The sequence below is a fragment of the Lactuca saligna genome, chromosome 1 (genome assembly GCF_052625555.1).
Source record: "Lactuca saligna cultivar CGN05327 chromosome 1, ASM5262555v1, whole genome shotgun sequence".
Taxonomy (NCBI): Eukaryota; Viridiplantae; Streptophyta; class Magnoliopsida; order Asterales; family Asteraceae; genus Lactuca; species Lactuca saligna.
In genome coordinates this window covers 2708046-2721582 of record NC_136417.1, presented here as the reverse complement: position 1 = coordinate 2721582, position 13537 = coordinate 2708046, and the positions used below count along the sequence as shown (strand labels likewise).

The 13537-nt window shown below is 35.8% G+C and overlaps 2 protein-coding genes across 2 annotated transcripts; both read right to left on the bottom strand.

Moving 5' to 3' along the window:
• Positions 1-7552: 7552 nt before the first annotated feature.
• Positions 7553-8890, bottom strand: LOC145027178 (uncharacterized). The gene is made up of 4 exons (XM_078976895.1): positions 8497-8890; positions 8317-8399; positions 8037-8239; positions 7553-7915 (listed from the first exon to the last, which is right to left on the bottom strand). Exons 1-4 carry the CDS (start codon positions 8736-8738, stop codon positions 7808-7810), a joined length of 636 nt encoding a protein of 211 aa, XP_078833021.1. The 5' UTR covers positions 8739-8890; the 3' UTR covers positions 7553-7807.
• A 3290-nt stretch (positions 8891-12180) lies between these two features.
• LOC145047779 (uncharacterized) lies at positions 12181-13266 on the bottom strand. Its single transcript, XM_078996132.1, has 3 exons — positions 12914-13266; positions 12694-12776; positions 12181-12607 (listed from the first exon to the last, which is right to left on the bottom strand). Exons 1-3 carry the CDS (start codon positions 13168-13170, stop codon positions 12300-12302), a joined length of 648 nt encoding a protein of 215 aa, XP_078852258.1. The 5' UTR covers positions 13171-13266; the 3' UTR covers positions 12181-12299.
• Between the last annotated feature and the right edge of the window lie 271 nt (positions 13267-13537).

Sequence of the window (13537 nt, the reverse complement as noted above, 5' to 3'; positions counted from 1 at the left end):
ACGTTGAAAACAGAGTTTGTATGAGGAAGATATGAATTTTTAAAGTTTATTGAATAATTAAAATATTAAATTTAAATATAAATTCGATATTATCCGATAGAGGGGGGGAGTCACCGGCCTTATCCCCATTACGCACAGCATAAATATATTTACATCCAACGTAAATCGTAAATCCAGCCCCTATAAAAGGAAGTCGAGTGCAGCCGAGTTCTTTGCTCATTTCTTTCCTTTCTCTCGCGTTTTTGCATCGTTTTTCATGCAAGAAATATCCCGAAGCCCCGGTATCATTCCCGAGCCCCGAAGAAAGCCCCGAAGATCCTGAGAAGTAAGATTCCCGAGCCGAAGCTATGCCCGCGAGGGGCCCGGTTTTTGTAAAGATCTTCCAGATCTACCGAAGAATACTACTTCTACAAGTCGTAGTGCTGTCTGATCATCTTCTAATCAAGTAAGTGTGTGGTCACTTTCTTCTAACAAATAAATATTAAGTATTTTCTATGAAATACGTGCTACATGTATAATATTTTGTTGTTTATTTGAGATGATTGTGTAATGGATGAATTATATAAGTTTTAATGAGTTAAACTATATACGTATTTTGTATCTAAAAATATGTTGGGTAGAACATGAGTAGATGAGGTTGTTGGTAGGTGATAAAAGGCGGGTTGGACAATGAGATAAAAGGATAAAGAGATAAACTTGTTTTAGATCTGGATGTATGGATCAGGATAGGAGGTTATTTTTAGATCCGAGAGTATGGATCAAATCATGAGGTTAGTTTTAGATCCGGGAATATGGATTAGGTAAGGAGGTAAATTTTAGATCCGGGAGTACGGATTATGTATTTTTGAATTTCGTGTTCATACGATAAGGTATCATGCGTATAGTCCCTTTTAGGAACGTGATTTATATACGTGTATTGATTAAAGTATGAAATGTACATATGTGTGTAAAGTATATGTTATTATCCGAAATACGGGTTAGATATATTTGATGATATACAACGTACGAATCATTTATGGTTCAATATGTGTTAAGATGTGAATATATGATATTATTACTTAAAACCTTATGTTAAGTATACACTAGTTAGTGTTTCCTAAACGGAGATAGTATCAAAAATTGATTATAAACATTGTAGCTTTGCATAGTGATGGGTTAAGACTTAAATAGGGATGTTTAGTTCAATTAAGTTTGGACATTGGGTAGCCTCTTATTAAGAGTACGTGTATTGTGAGATTGATGATCGGTGGAGTACGTCCTACGTACAGAAGTACATTTTATGTACGAAGTCTTTTTCAAAGCTCTGTGTCTTAGGTGCTACTAGGCAATGTTCGAGTCTGGGATATGTAGAGTCTGGGGGTATAATACCTCATGATAGTCGGACCACACCTAGGCATTGTTATCTAAATAACTACCCCTGAATTAACTATCTTGTGGTTCTTTCTTTTACGAACGAAGGTTCATGGTGAAACTTATTTCATTCCCTTCATTTGATGTCTTTATTGATCCTCGTTTGCTGCCAGGGAATTTCCGAAGCAGCTTCGTCAGTTTGTGGTTCATGTCGATTCCTTAGGCTAGATCTTGTAAGATCATTGTATAGGGTCACTATGTGGGGATCGATGGGATGGGATATATTGTTTTAGAAATATAATTTATATGTGTTTATAACATTAGTGGTTTCGTAGGATCGAGATATACTTTATTATCACGTTGTTTGAACTAAGAGCTTTCATTCTCTGTGTTCCTTAGGTGATTGGGTTCACCAGGGATATTCGAACTAAGTGTTCGTTAGATATTTGAACTTAGTGTTCATCAGGGATAATTGAACCAAGTGTTCATTAAGTGTTTGTGAACTAGGTGTTCATTGGTTAATATTGGAACTAAGTGTTCATTAGGTGTTCTTGAACTAGGTGTTCATTAATTATTGTGAATTGCGTGTTCAGCAGAGGTAATCTAAGAACCTTGGCAACACTAGACATTGTGCCAGTTCCTTAGGGCAATCCTTAGGAATGAATGGGGGAAGGGTAATTGGTTCTTAGGATAAATCTTTAAGAAATAAATAGAGATAATGGGGGTGGGTATTTGAATTGATTGTTTGATAATTAAATATAATAATTATATTATTGTGGGTTGAAAACCCTATATGCTCACCAGGCTCCCAAGCATGACCCACTCAGTTTTCTTTGCATTACAGGTAATGACACAAGAGTATAAGTTGGTGGACTTGACGAGAGATTTTGGATTATAGGCCAGTAGTTATGAATACTTGTTCTAAGGTCTATTATGGTCTGTATTGAACATGACATCCTGAGATTTTGTTATATAATGAAAATACATTTCTCTAAAGAAATGCTTTGATAATTTTTATCATACTTTGTTTTGGGAAAAAATTCCGCAACTGTTTTCTTTAAAAGATTACTCTGATTTTAAAAACAAAGCATAAACAAATCGGTCTTTTTCTAGCCATGAAATTGGGGATGTCACACTCTGCCCGTCTGTCTGTGGGTGGTAAGTTGTACTGAAGTGAAACCGGGTACCCAACTCCTCATGAAACTTCTTCCAGAACCTGGAAGTATAACACACATCTCAATCTAACACTATCAATGTTGGCACCCCATGTCGTGCCACCACCTCTTGAACGTAGATCTCGACCAATTTCTCTGTAGAATAGCTCTCACTGATAGTGAGGAAGGGAGCACTCTTCGTCAGCCAGTTCACAATCACCCATATTGTGTTAACTCCATGCGTAGTCCTCGGTAACTTGGTGAAAAATCCATAGAATTTTGTTCCCACTTCCACAGGGGAATCTCTAAAGTTTGTAACGGACCATGTGGATGCTGTTATTCTACCTTAACCCGACGACAGGTCAAGCACCTCTCAACTACCATTGCCACATCCCTCCTCATACAGGGACAACAATAATCTCTCTTTAGATCCAAATACATCTTAGTGGCCCCTGGATGGATCGAGAATCTCGATCTATGTGCCTCCTCCATCAATACACGGTGAGCTCCACCTGTATAGGGTACCCAAATCCACCCATGGAAAGTCATAAGCCCACGACTGTCTGTCATAAACTCGGAAACTTGCCAAATTAGACACTCTCTTTTGTGGTTCTCCCGTCGCACATCCTCCACCTGAGCCTCTCGGATGGTATCTAAGACTAGAGTCATCACCGTCATCCTAATATATACATCTCGGATCGGAGCGCTCTCGGCTCTGCAACTCAAGGCATTTGCTACCACATTAGCCTTACCTAGGTGATACAAGATCTAACAGTTGTAGTCCTTCACTACATCCAACCATCTCCTCTGTCTCATATTCAGGTTGCGCTGATCCATCAAGTACTTCAGGCTCTTGTCGTCTGTATATATGGTACATCGAACCCCATATAAGTAGTGGCGCTAAATATTGAGGATGAACACTATCGCCCTAGCCCTAGATCGTGGGTGCGATACTTCGTCTCATGAGGCTTTAGCTGCCTCGATGCATATTCTATCACGTGCCCCCTCTGCATTAACACTGCGCCCAACCCCGATATAGAAGCATCACAATAAACCATAAAGTCCTCCACTCCCTCGGGAAGGGCTAACACCAGGGATTCACCCCAGCTCTAGATCTTGGGTGGTATACCTCGTCTCATGAGGCTTTATCTGCCTCGATGCATATGCTATCACGTGCCCCTTCTGCATCAACACCGCACCCAACCTCGATATATAAGCATCACAATAAACCATAAAGTCCTCCACTCCCTTAGGAAGGGCTTCGCACAATCTCTGGCGAAGGGTCTCAAATGAGGCACGCTGCTCCAAATCGGTCTTCTCTGGCCGTGAGTTTGGGGATGTCACACTAACCATACTATGACATAGTAGACTTGCTGTGACGTTCTTCAGGCGTCGAAAATTGTTATGACATTTGTCACCACCGACCGGCCGGTTGGGCTGTTGCAAGCAACTTAGGTGTGGGTTTTCAATCCCAATATAGATCTATATACAACTATCACACTCTCTTTACAAGAGACTCTGGTTATAACTTATAGGATTTTTAACTCGTAGTCTAAGAGTACAATGAAGTAGTGTCTCACAATTTATATTAACGAGTTTACTTGTAGAGTGAATGAAAAACCTTTTTTGTAGTGAAATTGAACCCCTTTTGGTAGTGTATTTGTAGTGTAAGGATACATAAACTATACGTATTATAGTTTATCATGTAGTGATGAAAACCCGTTTGTAGTGAGAGTTAAACCTTTTCATAATGATTAGTAGTTTAGCAAAACATAAGCTATACTTATTATGTTTCATCTTGTATGTTTGTAACAACTAAGAACCCTTACAATAAATGAGTAATTTCTATTATTTAAATGTAACTTAATAGAAAACACATTTAAAATATGTAGTCATCATAGATAAACACTTTGCTCAACACATTACAAAGTGTGAATAACTTGCAAACTGTTAGTTATAAATTTTTACTTTTCTGTCCCTGTTTTTGTAAAAATCATAGAAAAATCATCGTGAGTCAAAATCTAAATCTGTAAACTCTGAAAGTTCAGAAAATATGTCTAGTATAATCACAATTTTTATTATGATTTTTAATGATCTCTAACAAGTGTCAAAATGACCATTTTGACTGTCTGGTATGAAATTTTAGCAACATTGATAGAAAGTTTAAAAAAAAATCACCATAAATTGTAGAAAAATCGTATGAACATGTTCAAGTAGTCATTTTAAAGGTATAAGCCTGAACTATTTTCATATTGAACGGTTTTTAAATTTATGGAGTTTAAGATGGTCAAAACAGTTCTTGATTGAGCCATAACTTTTTTGTTGAAAGCTGTCACTTGAGTTAAAACATGTTTTTGATGTGGTGACTTGTAATCTCTCCCCCCCCCCCCCCCCCCCCCCACAAAACTAGTTAAAAACGTGAAAAGAAGGGGGGTATGAACTCACCTTGAGGGATTCCTTGAGGTGGATGTTGAAGAGAGGGGGGTTTTGCAAGTCAAGAACACTTGGAGAAGGCTTAAGGATTTGAAGATCTACGAACATATATGACGGTATTTTTATAAGAATCCACAATTTGGATGAAGTTACTTACCAAGAGTGGAGGAGAAGTTCAAGAACTTCTTGGGAATTTCGAGCTTTAGAGAGGAAAATTGAGAAAGAAAGAAAGAAATAGAGAGAGGGAGAGAAAGAGAGAGAGAGTATTTGTTTTAAGAATGTGATGAATGATTCTTTTGGGGAGTGAGTGAGATATAGATATTTTAGGTGGATTTAGTGTAAGTAAGTAAACTGGAGTGTTAGAAGATGCATAAAAGGACTGTGATTTGATATGGTAAGGAGTGAATAGTGACATAAAGTGGGTATGGTGTCATAACTTCTTGGAAAAGTCAACCAAACCTTAGATAATATCTTGTACAAAAGATATTATCTATGGTAAAGAACTCCCCAAAATATGATTAAAATATGAATATATGGGGTTTTATATGTCAAAATATGAGTTTGGGTGAAAATCCCTCGACAAAATCATCAAAAATGGGCTTAAAACGCAAAAGTGGTCAAAAATTAGGAAGAAGGAAGCAAATATATGAGGATTAGTAGTCTAATGTGAGGTTCGGTCCTAAAGTAGTTTCGGTCCGAGAATTCTTGCGTGCGAAATTGTTCGAGTGGGAAGCGAAGGAGAAATGAGCCGAGAGCCGAAGGTGGGATGGAACTGAGGACCGAAGGTTCGGTCTTCAGCAATTTCTTGTCCTTAAGGTACTTTCGATTTGAGAGGTTCGGTCCTTAAGGTAGTTTCGGCTCTAAGAGAGGTTTCGCCCATTTAAGGTTGTTTTTCCATTAATCTTCTTCGTTTCAAGTGGTTTTTGACTAAGTTAAGGGTCGGGATGACCCGAGTGATTATAAAAAGTTAAAAGGGACTTTGAGAGAGATTTGGGAGAGAGAGAGAGATATTGAGAGAGAGGTTGAGAGAGACCATGTTTGTGACCTTTATGAGTGTTTAGCTTCGCAATGCAAGGTTTGTAAACCCCATTAAGCCTTGTTATGAGTGTTATATGCCCCTGGAGGGTATGTAATAATGTTTTATCGAGTTGTTACATCACTCATCCTGTTTAGGGTTTAGAATTTCCGAACTTTAGAAGCTTCTGAGTGATACTTTGCATTATGATAGAAAAATGTACATAAAAAGACATAGAATATATCCTATTATACAAGCACTACATAAGTATGTCGGTTTGACTTGACCAGAATTTGATGGTACAGACCTCCTAATAGACTCAATACACTCAATGTCCCAACAAAAGGTGGTAAAAGCCCTAACTTCCATAATCATGAGATCTAACCAATAAGATGATAAAGGTGCAAGCTTTTTACCTTCCATAGAAGCTCCAAGTGAAAGAATGTTGGATCCCACAACCTCTCCTCATTCCTTGCTTGTATCTCACTTATTTTCTTCAAAAAGATTCACCAAAACACTTAAATATTAGCTCAAACACTCTCTCTTAGCTTAATGGCCGATTAGGGTTTCACACAGGGGAGTTAGGAAGCTAGTGAGGCGCAATAGAGGTCATGAGTTATCTTATATAGGCCCCAACCCTGGGGATTTAGGGTTTCATCTCACAGCGCCAAATCGGCGAGTCGGCTCTCTGACTCGTCGAGTCAGTTGTTAGACCCACGTGGTCAATCAGTCTCTACTCGACGAGTTGAGGCACTAACTCGTCGAGTTGCTCATTAGATCTAAAAAATAAATAATAAATAATATACCTGGGAGTCGGGATGTTACATAAGTGCAAGTGTTTTGGACTAGGAGAATGAGTGGGCTTTAGGGTAAGGCCCATGTAAAGTTTTGGGCCCAATTTGGAAAATTGGGCCAAGTATGGGCCTTGAATGGTTAGTTGGATTTTGGGCCTTTTGGAATATAGGTTTGGGCCTAAATCTTGGTCCAAACTAAGTTAGGGGTAAAATGGTATTTTTACCCTATTTATGGATTGATAGCTATGGATTAGAATCCAATTGTTATTTGGATGTTATTTGGTATTGATAGCTCAAGTATTCGTCGGTTCGCAACAGTAATAAGTGTAGGATCTTTTATTTGCCGATTGAGGTAACCCCATGACACTTGGATGTTAGACCATGGGTGTTGCTCATGCCACTTGGTTGTAAGACCCTGAAGGTATTCCATGACATTCTAGGGAAAAGACCATGTGGGTAGCTTATGACAATTGTATGTATGATATGTGGTATTTTGGGGAACTCAGTAAGATTTGTGTTTACGTTTTATGTTTAAAATGTTTTTAAGGTACTTCCGATTCCAGGGGGAAAAGTTCGACATGATTGCATCACATTTACTAATGTTCCGCCTTTGATAATATAATTTGTAGGATAATAACTATTTTATACATTATCATACTTATGAGTTTTTGAACGAATAATTGATGGTTTTTTTTGACTTAAATATAAAAAATTTACTTAATATTTTCAAAATATTACCGTTAATGTAAATAAAACAACAAAAAGTCAACAAAGGTATAAAGAAAAAAGGGTCAACAAATGTCTACTACTCAAATGAAATTTTATAATAATTTAGTTTTTCATCGTCAATTATTAGATGAAAGACCGGCATTACATCAATATGGTACAACATTGTGTACAACTTTGCACCATAACACAGTTGCTCTTTAATAGCTCAAGAATCGAATTAATGCAAGCAAGTGTCGATTGCTTATAAGTAGAGTAACGGTTTTTCTGGCTACTCGTCTCTTTAACCGGTTGATCAGAATTTTACAAGGTTTCAGTATTAATTAAAATCAACGTCATTGTTTTTTTGCTTTTTCTTTTTCCGTGGTTTCTTTTGCAACTTCCCTAGCTTCCTCTAGCATGGGTTCCATTATATCCTCTATCTTCTCTTGCATTTCTTGAAACTGAAATTCCAAAATAATTAAATCATTTATGTATGTAATCTGAGTTTCTTTTGATATAAAAAGAAAAATTAAATAGATTTTGAAATATAATTAATAAATAAATACTTTAGCAAAAATCAACCTTGTCAATGAAATCGCCGGCGGTGTGAGCATCTTTTTCGACTCTTTCAGCCACCTGTTCGATGTAATCAAGAGTCTTCTTGATTTGGCTATTTTCCGGCAGATCGTCTTCGAGCTCCTCCACCACTTTGTCCACCTTATCCGCCACCGACTCCACTATATCCGATATATGCTCCGCCGTATCCACTATGTGGTCAACTTTCTCTGGAAAACCCAATACTTTTAGATAAAACTTTCTATTCCAACATTAAATAGAAAACCCTTAACTAATTAATACTTACGCAGAAGTAATTTGATTGGACCTCCTTTTGTTGTAACAGAGGGGACGACAAATGTCATCAAAATCCCAATAGCCCAATTCTTCCTACGAAAAGTTTAAAACTAATTTAAAGCAACAAATAGATTTAAAAGACTCATAATTAAGTACATAAAATTAACAAATAAGTTGGAAGATTAATTACCAAGAACCAGATGGAGGAGTAGGTGGTGGAGATGGTGTTCCGGCGGGTTCCACGTTGGCATAAGTGATCATGGATTCCCATCTACTGGCGGCGGTGTTGGTGGTTGTGAGCGGAGCTAGCGCTATGGTGTGTTTGTTGATCGGAAAACCAGAAATAGGATTGAATGAAAGACTAACATGGGATTTGTGAGTTAGGGTTTCATGCAAATTTATTTGAGAAGACAAACACGTTGTGATCGACATGGGTTAATTAAGATCTTTAAAATTTCAACTTCTTTTCCGATATTATGTGTAGAAAACAATTTATGGAATATATATTATATACAGATACATATAGATCAGGAGATGATGCTGTAATCACGTACAAATAATATGATATCCGGAAATTGTCGTGTTTATGACATATTGGCCCTTGTGGCACGTGGTTGTTAGCTAGCTAAGAAACAAAGAGAGCAATCGTATCCAACGAAGGGCATCATATAATTATATTGTCTACACTACAACTACCTACTCGGTACTCGTCTTTATGTTTACAGCTAATAATCTTCTGTTTGCATTTTTCTTCTGTACATGTTTGATAAAAATGAAATAAAACTTCAGTCTTAATATATGTCACTAAAAAGCATTATAAAGTACTTGTAATATTAACGTATTATTACATTAATCTGAGCTCGCATTTTTTGTCCGATATAAACTCTTGCAAAAAAAAAAAAAAAAAAAAAAAAAAAAAAAAAAAAAGCTAACCGGAAAAGGTTATGTCCAAACTACTGAACTTTTGTTTTAAATTAATGTGTTCTAGTGATATCGATTAAAATTTTAAATATAAGTATGAAACCTTTATTTATTTATTTATTTTTATAGCTGGCATGTTGCATACACCATCGGAATATGGAAGAGCAATGAAATAATTGGCCATATGTTGTTGTTTATTGAGTAATTGGTTGAAAAGATTATCTTGTGAACAGAATTATCAGCAATTCACATGCCAAATTGTTTATTCAAGATAATTGAATAGACCAAAAAGCTTGACCTAATGCATAAAGGACACCACAAAAATGTGCGGAATAGTTTAATAATGTTAGGTAGGAAATTCAATAAATTGATTTATAATATTAAGGTAGTGTAAACTACATGAATGATGTTTAATCAAATTTACACTTTCATTCTAACTTTTAAAAATTGATTGATCTCATTTTACGATTTTATCCATTTTCCATATAAAATAAATATATTATCTAATGCTTTAAAAATTGGTTCGAACCACGACCCAGATTTATGAGCAGTTCAATTGTCACCGATTTTATGTTAATTTTTAGATTGGAACGAATCGTACTATAGAAAACAAGTTGAACCGGTGTAATAGAACTAATAAAAAAGTGTTTGAATCGGTTTATTGAATTTGGATATTTGAATTTTCACTTGGTCCCTTAATAACAACAGATCATTTTAAAGCAAATTGAATAGTTCGATTGATGTAAAACTTATAATTATACATTTTATTAATGTATTTTGATTGATCCACCATTATTATTATATGTATTTTTAATGTTTAAACTTGTAAATGTCAAATTCTTGATTTTTCATATATATGTATCCAAAAGGGAAAATGACACGGTAGCACATTAAAGTTTGGTTAATTGTCCAATTTGGTTACTAAAGTAATTTTCGTGCACAATAGACCATTAAACTTGTTATTGACATGTTAATTAAACCATTATTCTCGGATTGAAAAGGTTTCCCGGTTATTATACTCATATGTCACTAATAATCATTTTGTCTTTATTTTTTAGTAGCCACATTTATTAATCCATGTCAATGTCAGCTTTATCTTTATTTTTTTTGGGAAGCACCTGCCACCATCGCCAACTACATCATCGTCCACAAGCATGACTGAAATAGATAAACCATTCCTCTTCCTCTAACCCCTAATTCTTCTTCCTTTAAATCAATTCTCACACTTTCCACCTCCTACCTCCCACGGTCCCACCACAATCATTACCATAATCGCCTGCCGCCCACCCTATCTCCACCTCCAACCACCACCACCACCACCACTGTTCATCTTCCTCTAACGAACACACCAAAATGAACACCAAATCACAAAAAATAATCGGAACAACAAGAACATCAGAATATTTGAATACACAAAAAAAACAAAAAATGAACACCATTCATCTTCCTTGAATACTTATACACTTATACTCCTAAAATCAGACACGAAAAGCAAAATCAAAGAACCAAAACTGAACTTCCAAATCAGAATAAAAAACCATTGAAGAAGAACAACATGAATTCAATGGTTTACATGAGGAAGAATAACAAAAAATCGATCTTGGAGGTCTACTTGAGAAGAAAACATGTTGGCAAAAAGCTCTGACGGTTCACTTGGTTCAGAATCACCTCTTTCCTCCATGAAGTTGAGCTCGTGAAACAATCGATGAACTCAATCTATGAAACTTTTACTCACCTACAATCAACGAATCAAAAAACCAAAACGCTTCACAAATCAGATCTCTGATTTTCTCTCTCTAGAAATGTTCTCTCTCCAAAACGCTTGAAGGAGACAGCTCGAGCAAACGTTGAGAGTAAGAGGTTGTAAGGTTGTAAAATCGTAATTCCGGTGGATTTACAAAGCTCACATATCTTCGTCTTCTTCAACTACAATATCTTTGATTTTCTTTATCTAGAAGCCTGTTCTCTCTAAAAATCAAACTTCACTAGAAATCCTTAGGAGGCGAAAGAGGATAAAAGGTATCAATAGAAGATTGAGGATGACAATGATAGTTGTTTAAGAACTAAGATGATGAAGTTTTGTTGTCGGTCATAAAAAATGAGATGGAGTTGGTGTTCAACAAAGCTGAAAGGTGGGTGATGCTTTCTATAAGAAGGTAAGGGTATATAGGGTTAAATTGTTTTCCAAGTAGATTAAATGAATGACTACCAAACAATATAAATTAATTATTAATACTATGTCAGCATTATAACCGGAAAGCCTTTTAAATCCAAAAATAATGGTTTAATTAACAGGTCAATAACGAATTTAATGACCTATCCACAAATCACAATACATAAAAATTCTGGAAACCAGAAAAACCGATGGTAGAATCGAAAATGATTCAACTTAGAAAGTAATTTTCAAAACATTGATATTGATATTAGCCTTATAGTATATATAATATGTGAAGTGATTCGTACACAACAATTTTTTGCCATATACAACAATTTATGCATTATAGAGTTGTACAGTACAACATTTTAAAACATCAATTGTTGTGTATGAAAAAAATTTATTGTTTACAAATCATCTCCCATATAATATAGATTTAAGAGAAGGCCCACCCAAACTTTGTGGGTGTGATGGGCTACAAGACCCACAACACATAGTTTACCAAAAAAAATAGTGATGCTGCATTAAGAATGATCCGATATTCTGTACGTCATGCTACTAGGAGGCAACCTTATTAGGTTTAAACCATAAAACATTCTGCTTCCTTTTGTATCATCAGAGATGTAGTTGTGCATTATGAACTATATATAGGCGCCATATCGTAAATGCATGGCAGAAGTAATTAGCTTACGTACGAAAGAGAAGATGGATGTTCAACATCTGAAATTTCTGAATTCCTCCTGCCATTTGAGCTTCTTTCAAGTTCGATTATTTAATTAACAAACACATAGAGAAGAATTAATACTAAACAACTAAAATTTTCATGAATTACCGTTATCGTTTTTTATACAGAAGTAATCAAATTTACGTATAAAAAAATATATTTTCCATATAATTATATACAGTCAAACTCAAAATTAATGAATCTTTTGAGTACTTGAGTTAGGATCTTGATGGAAATTCTTGGTTTGATCTTTGACTGATTCACCCAACAACTCCACCTCTTGTTCTACTTCTTCAACGTTATGTAGGAAATCTTCAACCAATTGAGCTTCTCTTGCTACTTCCTCCGCCACATCTTCCACAAACAAGGCGGCGTTTCTCCATTTACCACCATCAGGAAGATGATCCGCCACCTCTTTTGCCACCTTGTCTACCGTCTCCGCCACTTCCTCCACATACTCTACTATTTTCTCGGTTTCCTCAATCACAGTATCAACTTCATCTTTGCAAACAAAATGTTAAGCATGTTAATTAGTATTTATTACCAAAGATATTGAATATATTAGATATCAATTGTTTAATTTGTACCTTTAAATTTCAATAAGTTGCTCCATTTTCTACTGAAAAATGGTACGATCACGGTAGTTATTATTCTAAAAAGCCATTGTTGCCTGCAATTAAAAAAAAATACATAAGATAAGTTGTCATTTATAGAAGCTTGTTATGTTAGTTTCCAAGTATATATCAACCTAAATCAAACACTTCTTGTCGAATTAAAAAAAAAAAATATTCCAAAATCATAACTGACCATGAACTTGGAGAGTCACCGGTAGGAGGAGGAGGACGATGATGATTTCCTGGTTTAACACTGTACACCAAGAAGGCTCTACGATTTAATTGGCTGCTGGAAGTGAGAGTGCCTCCGACAAGCTGCGGTTTCTGAGGTTGGAGGCCAATTATAGCTGCCAGTTTCTTAGTGATTACCAGACGGGTAATAGGCAATCTCTGTAAATACTCAATGCTACTCATCATGTTACCATATCCAAGAACCAATGTTGTCGCCATTCTGTTAATTATCCGATCTTGAACTTGTGGATTTCGAAAACGAGAAAAAGGGTGAATATATAATGTTGGGATGTTTAAGTTTAACGTATTGTTTCTTGAAGAATCTCATTTATATATATACTTATCTATGTAGATTAAGATAAGGAATTAAGAGAAGATTAGGCTATAAAATTTGGCACAAGTGTCAACTTTGCATCATCGTACGACAATTCCACACGTTATGGATAAACCTGGTTGACACAAGTAATCGTAGGTTCCAAAACAAGAATCTGATTCGGATTTACGTTGCCTGGTCTGCCTTTGGCCCAAAGAAAAGGAAATTTCCAGTTCCAACTTCCAAAACCCGACTTCGGTCAATATATACAAA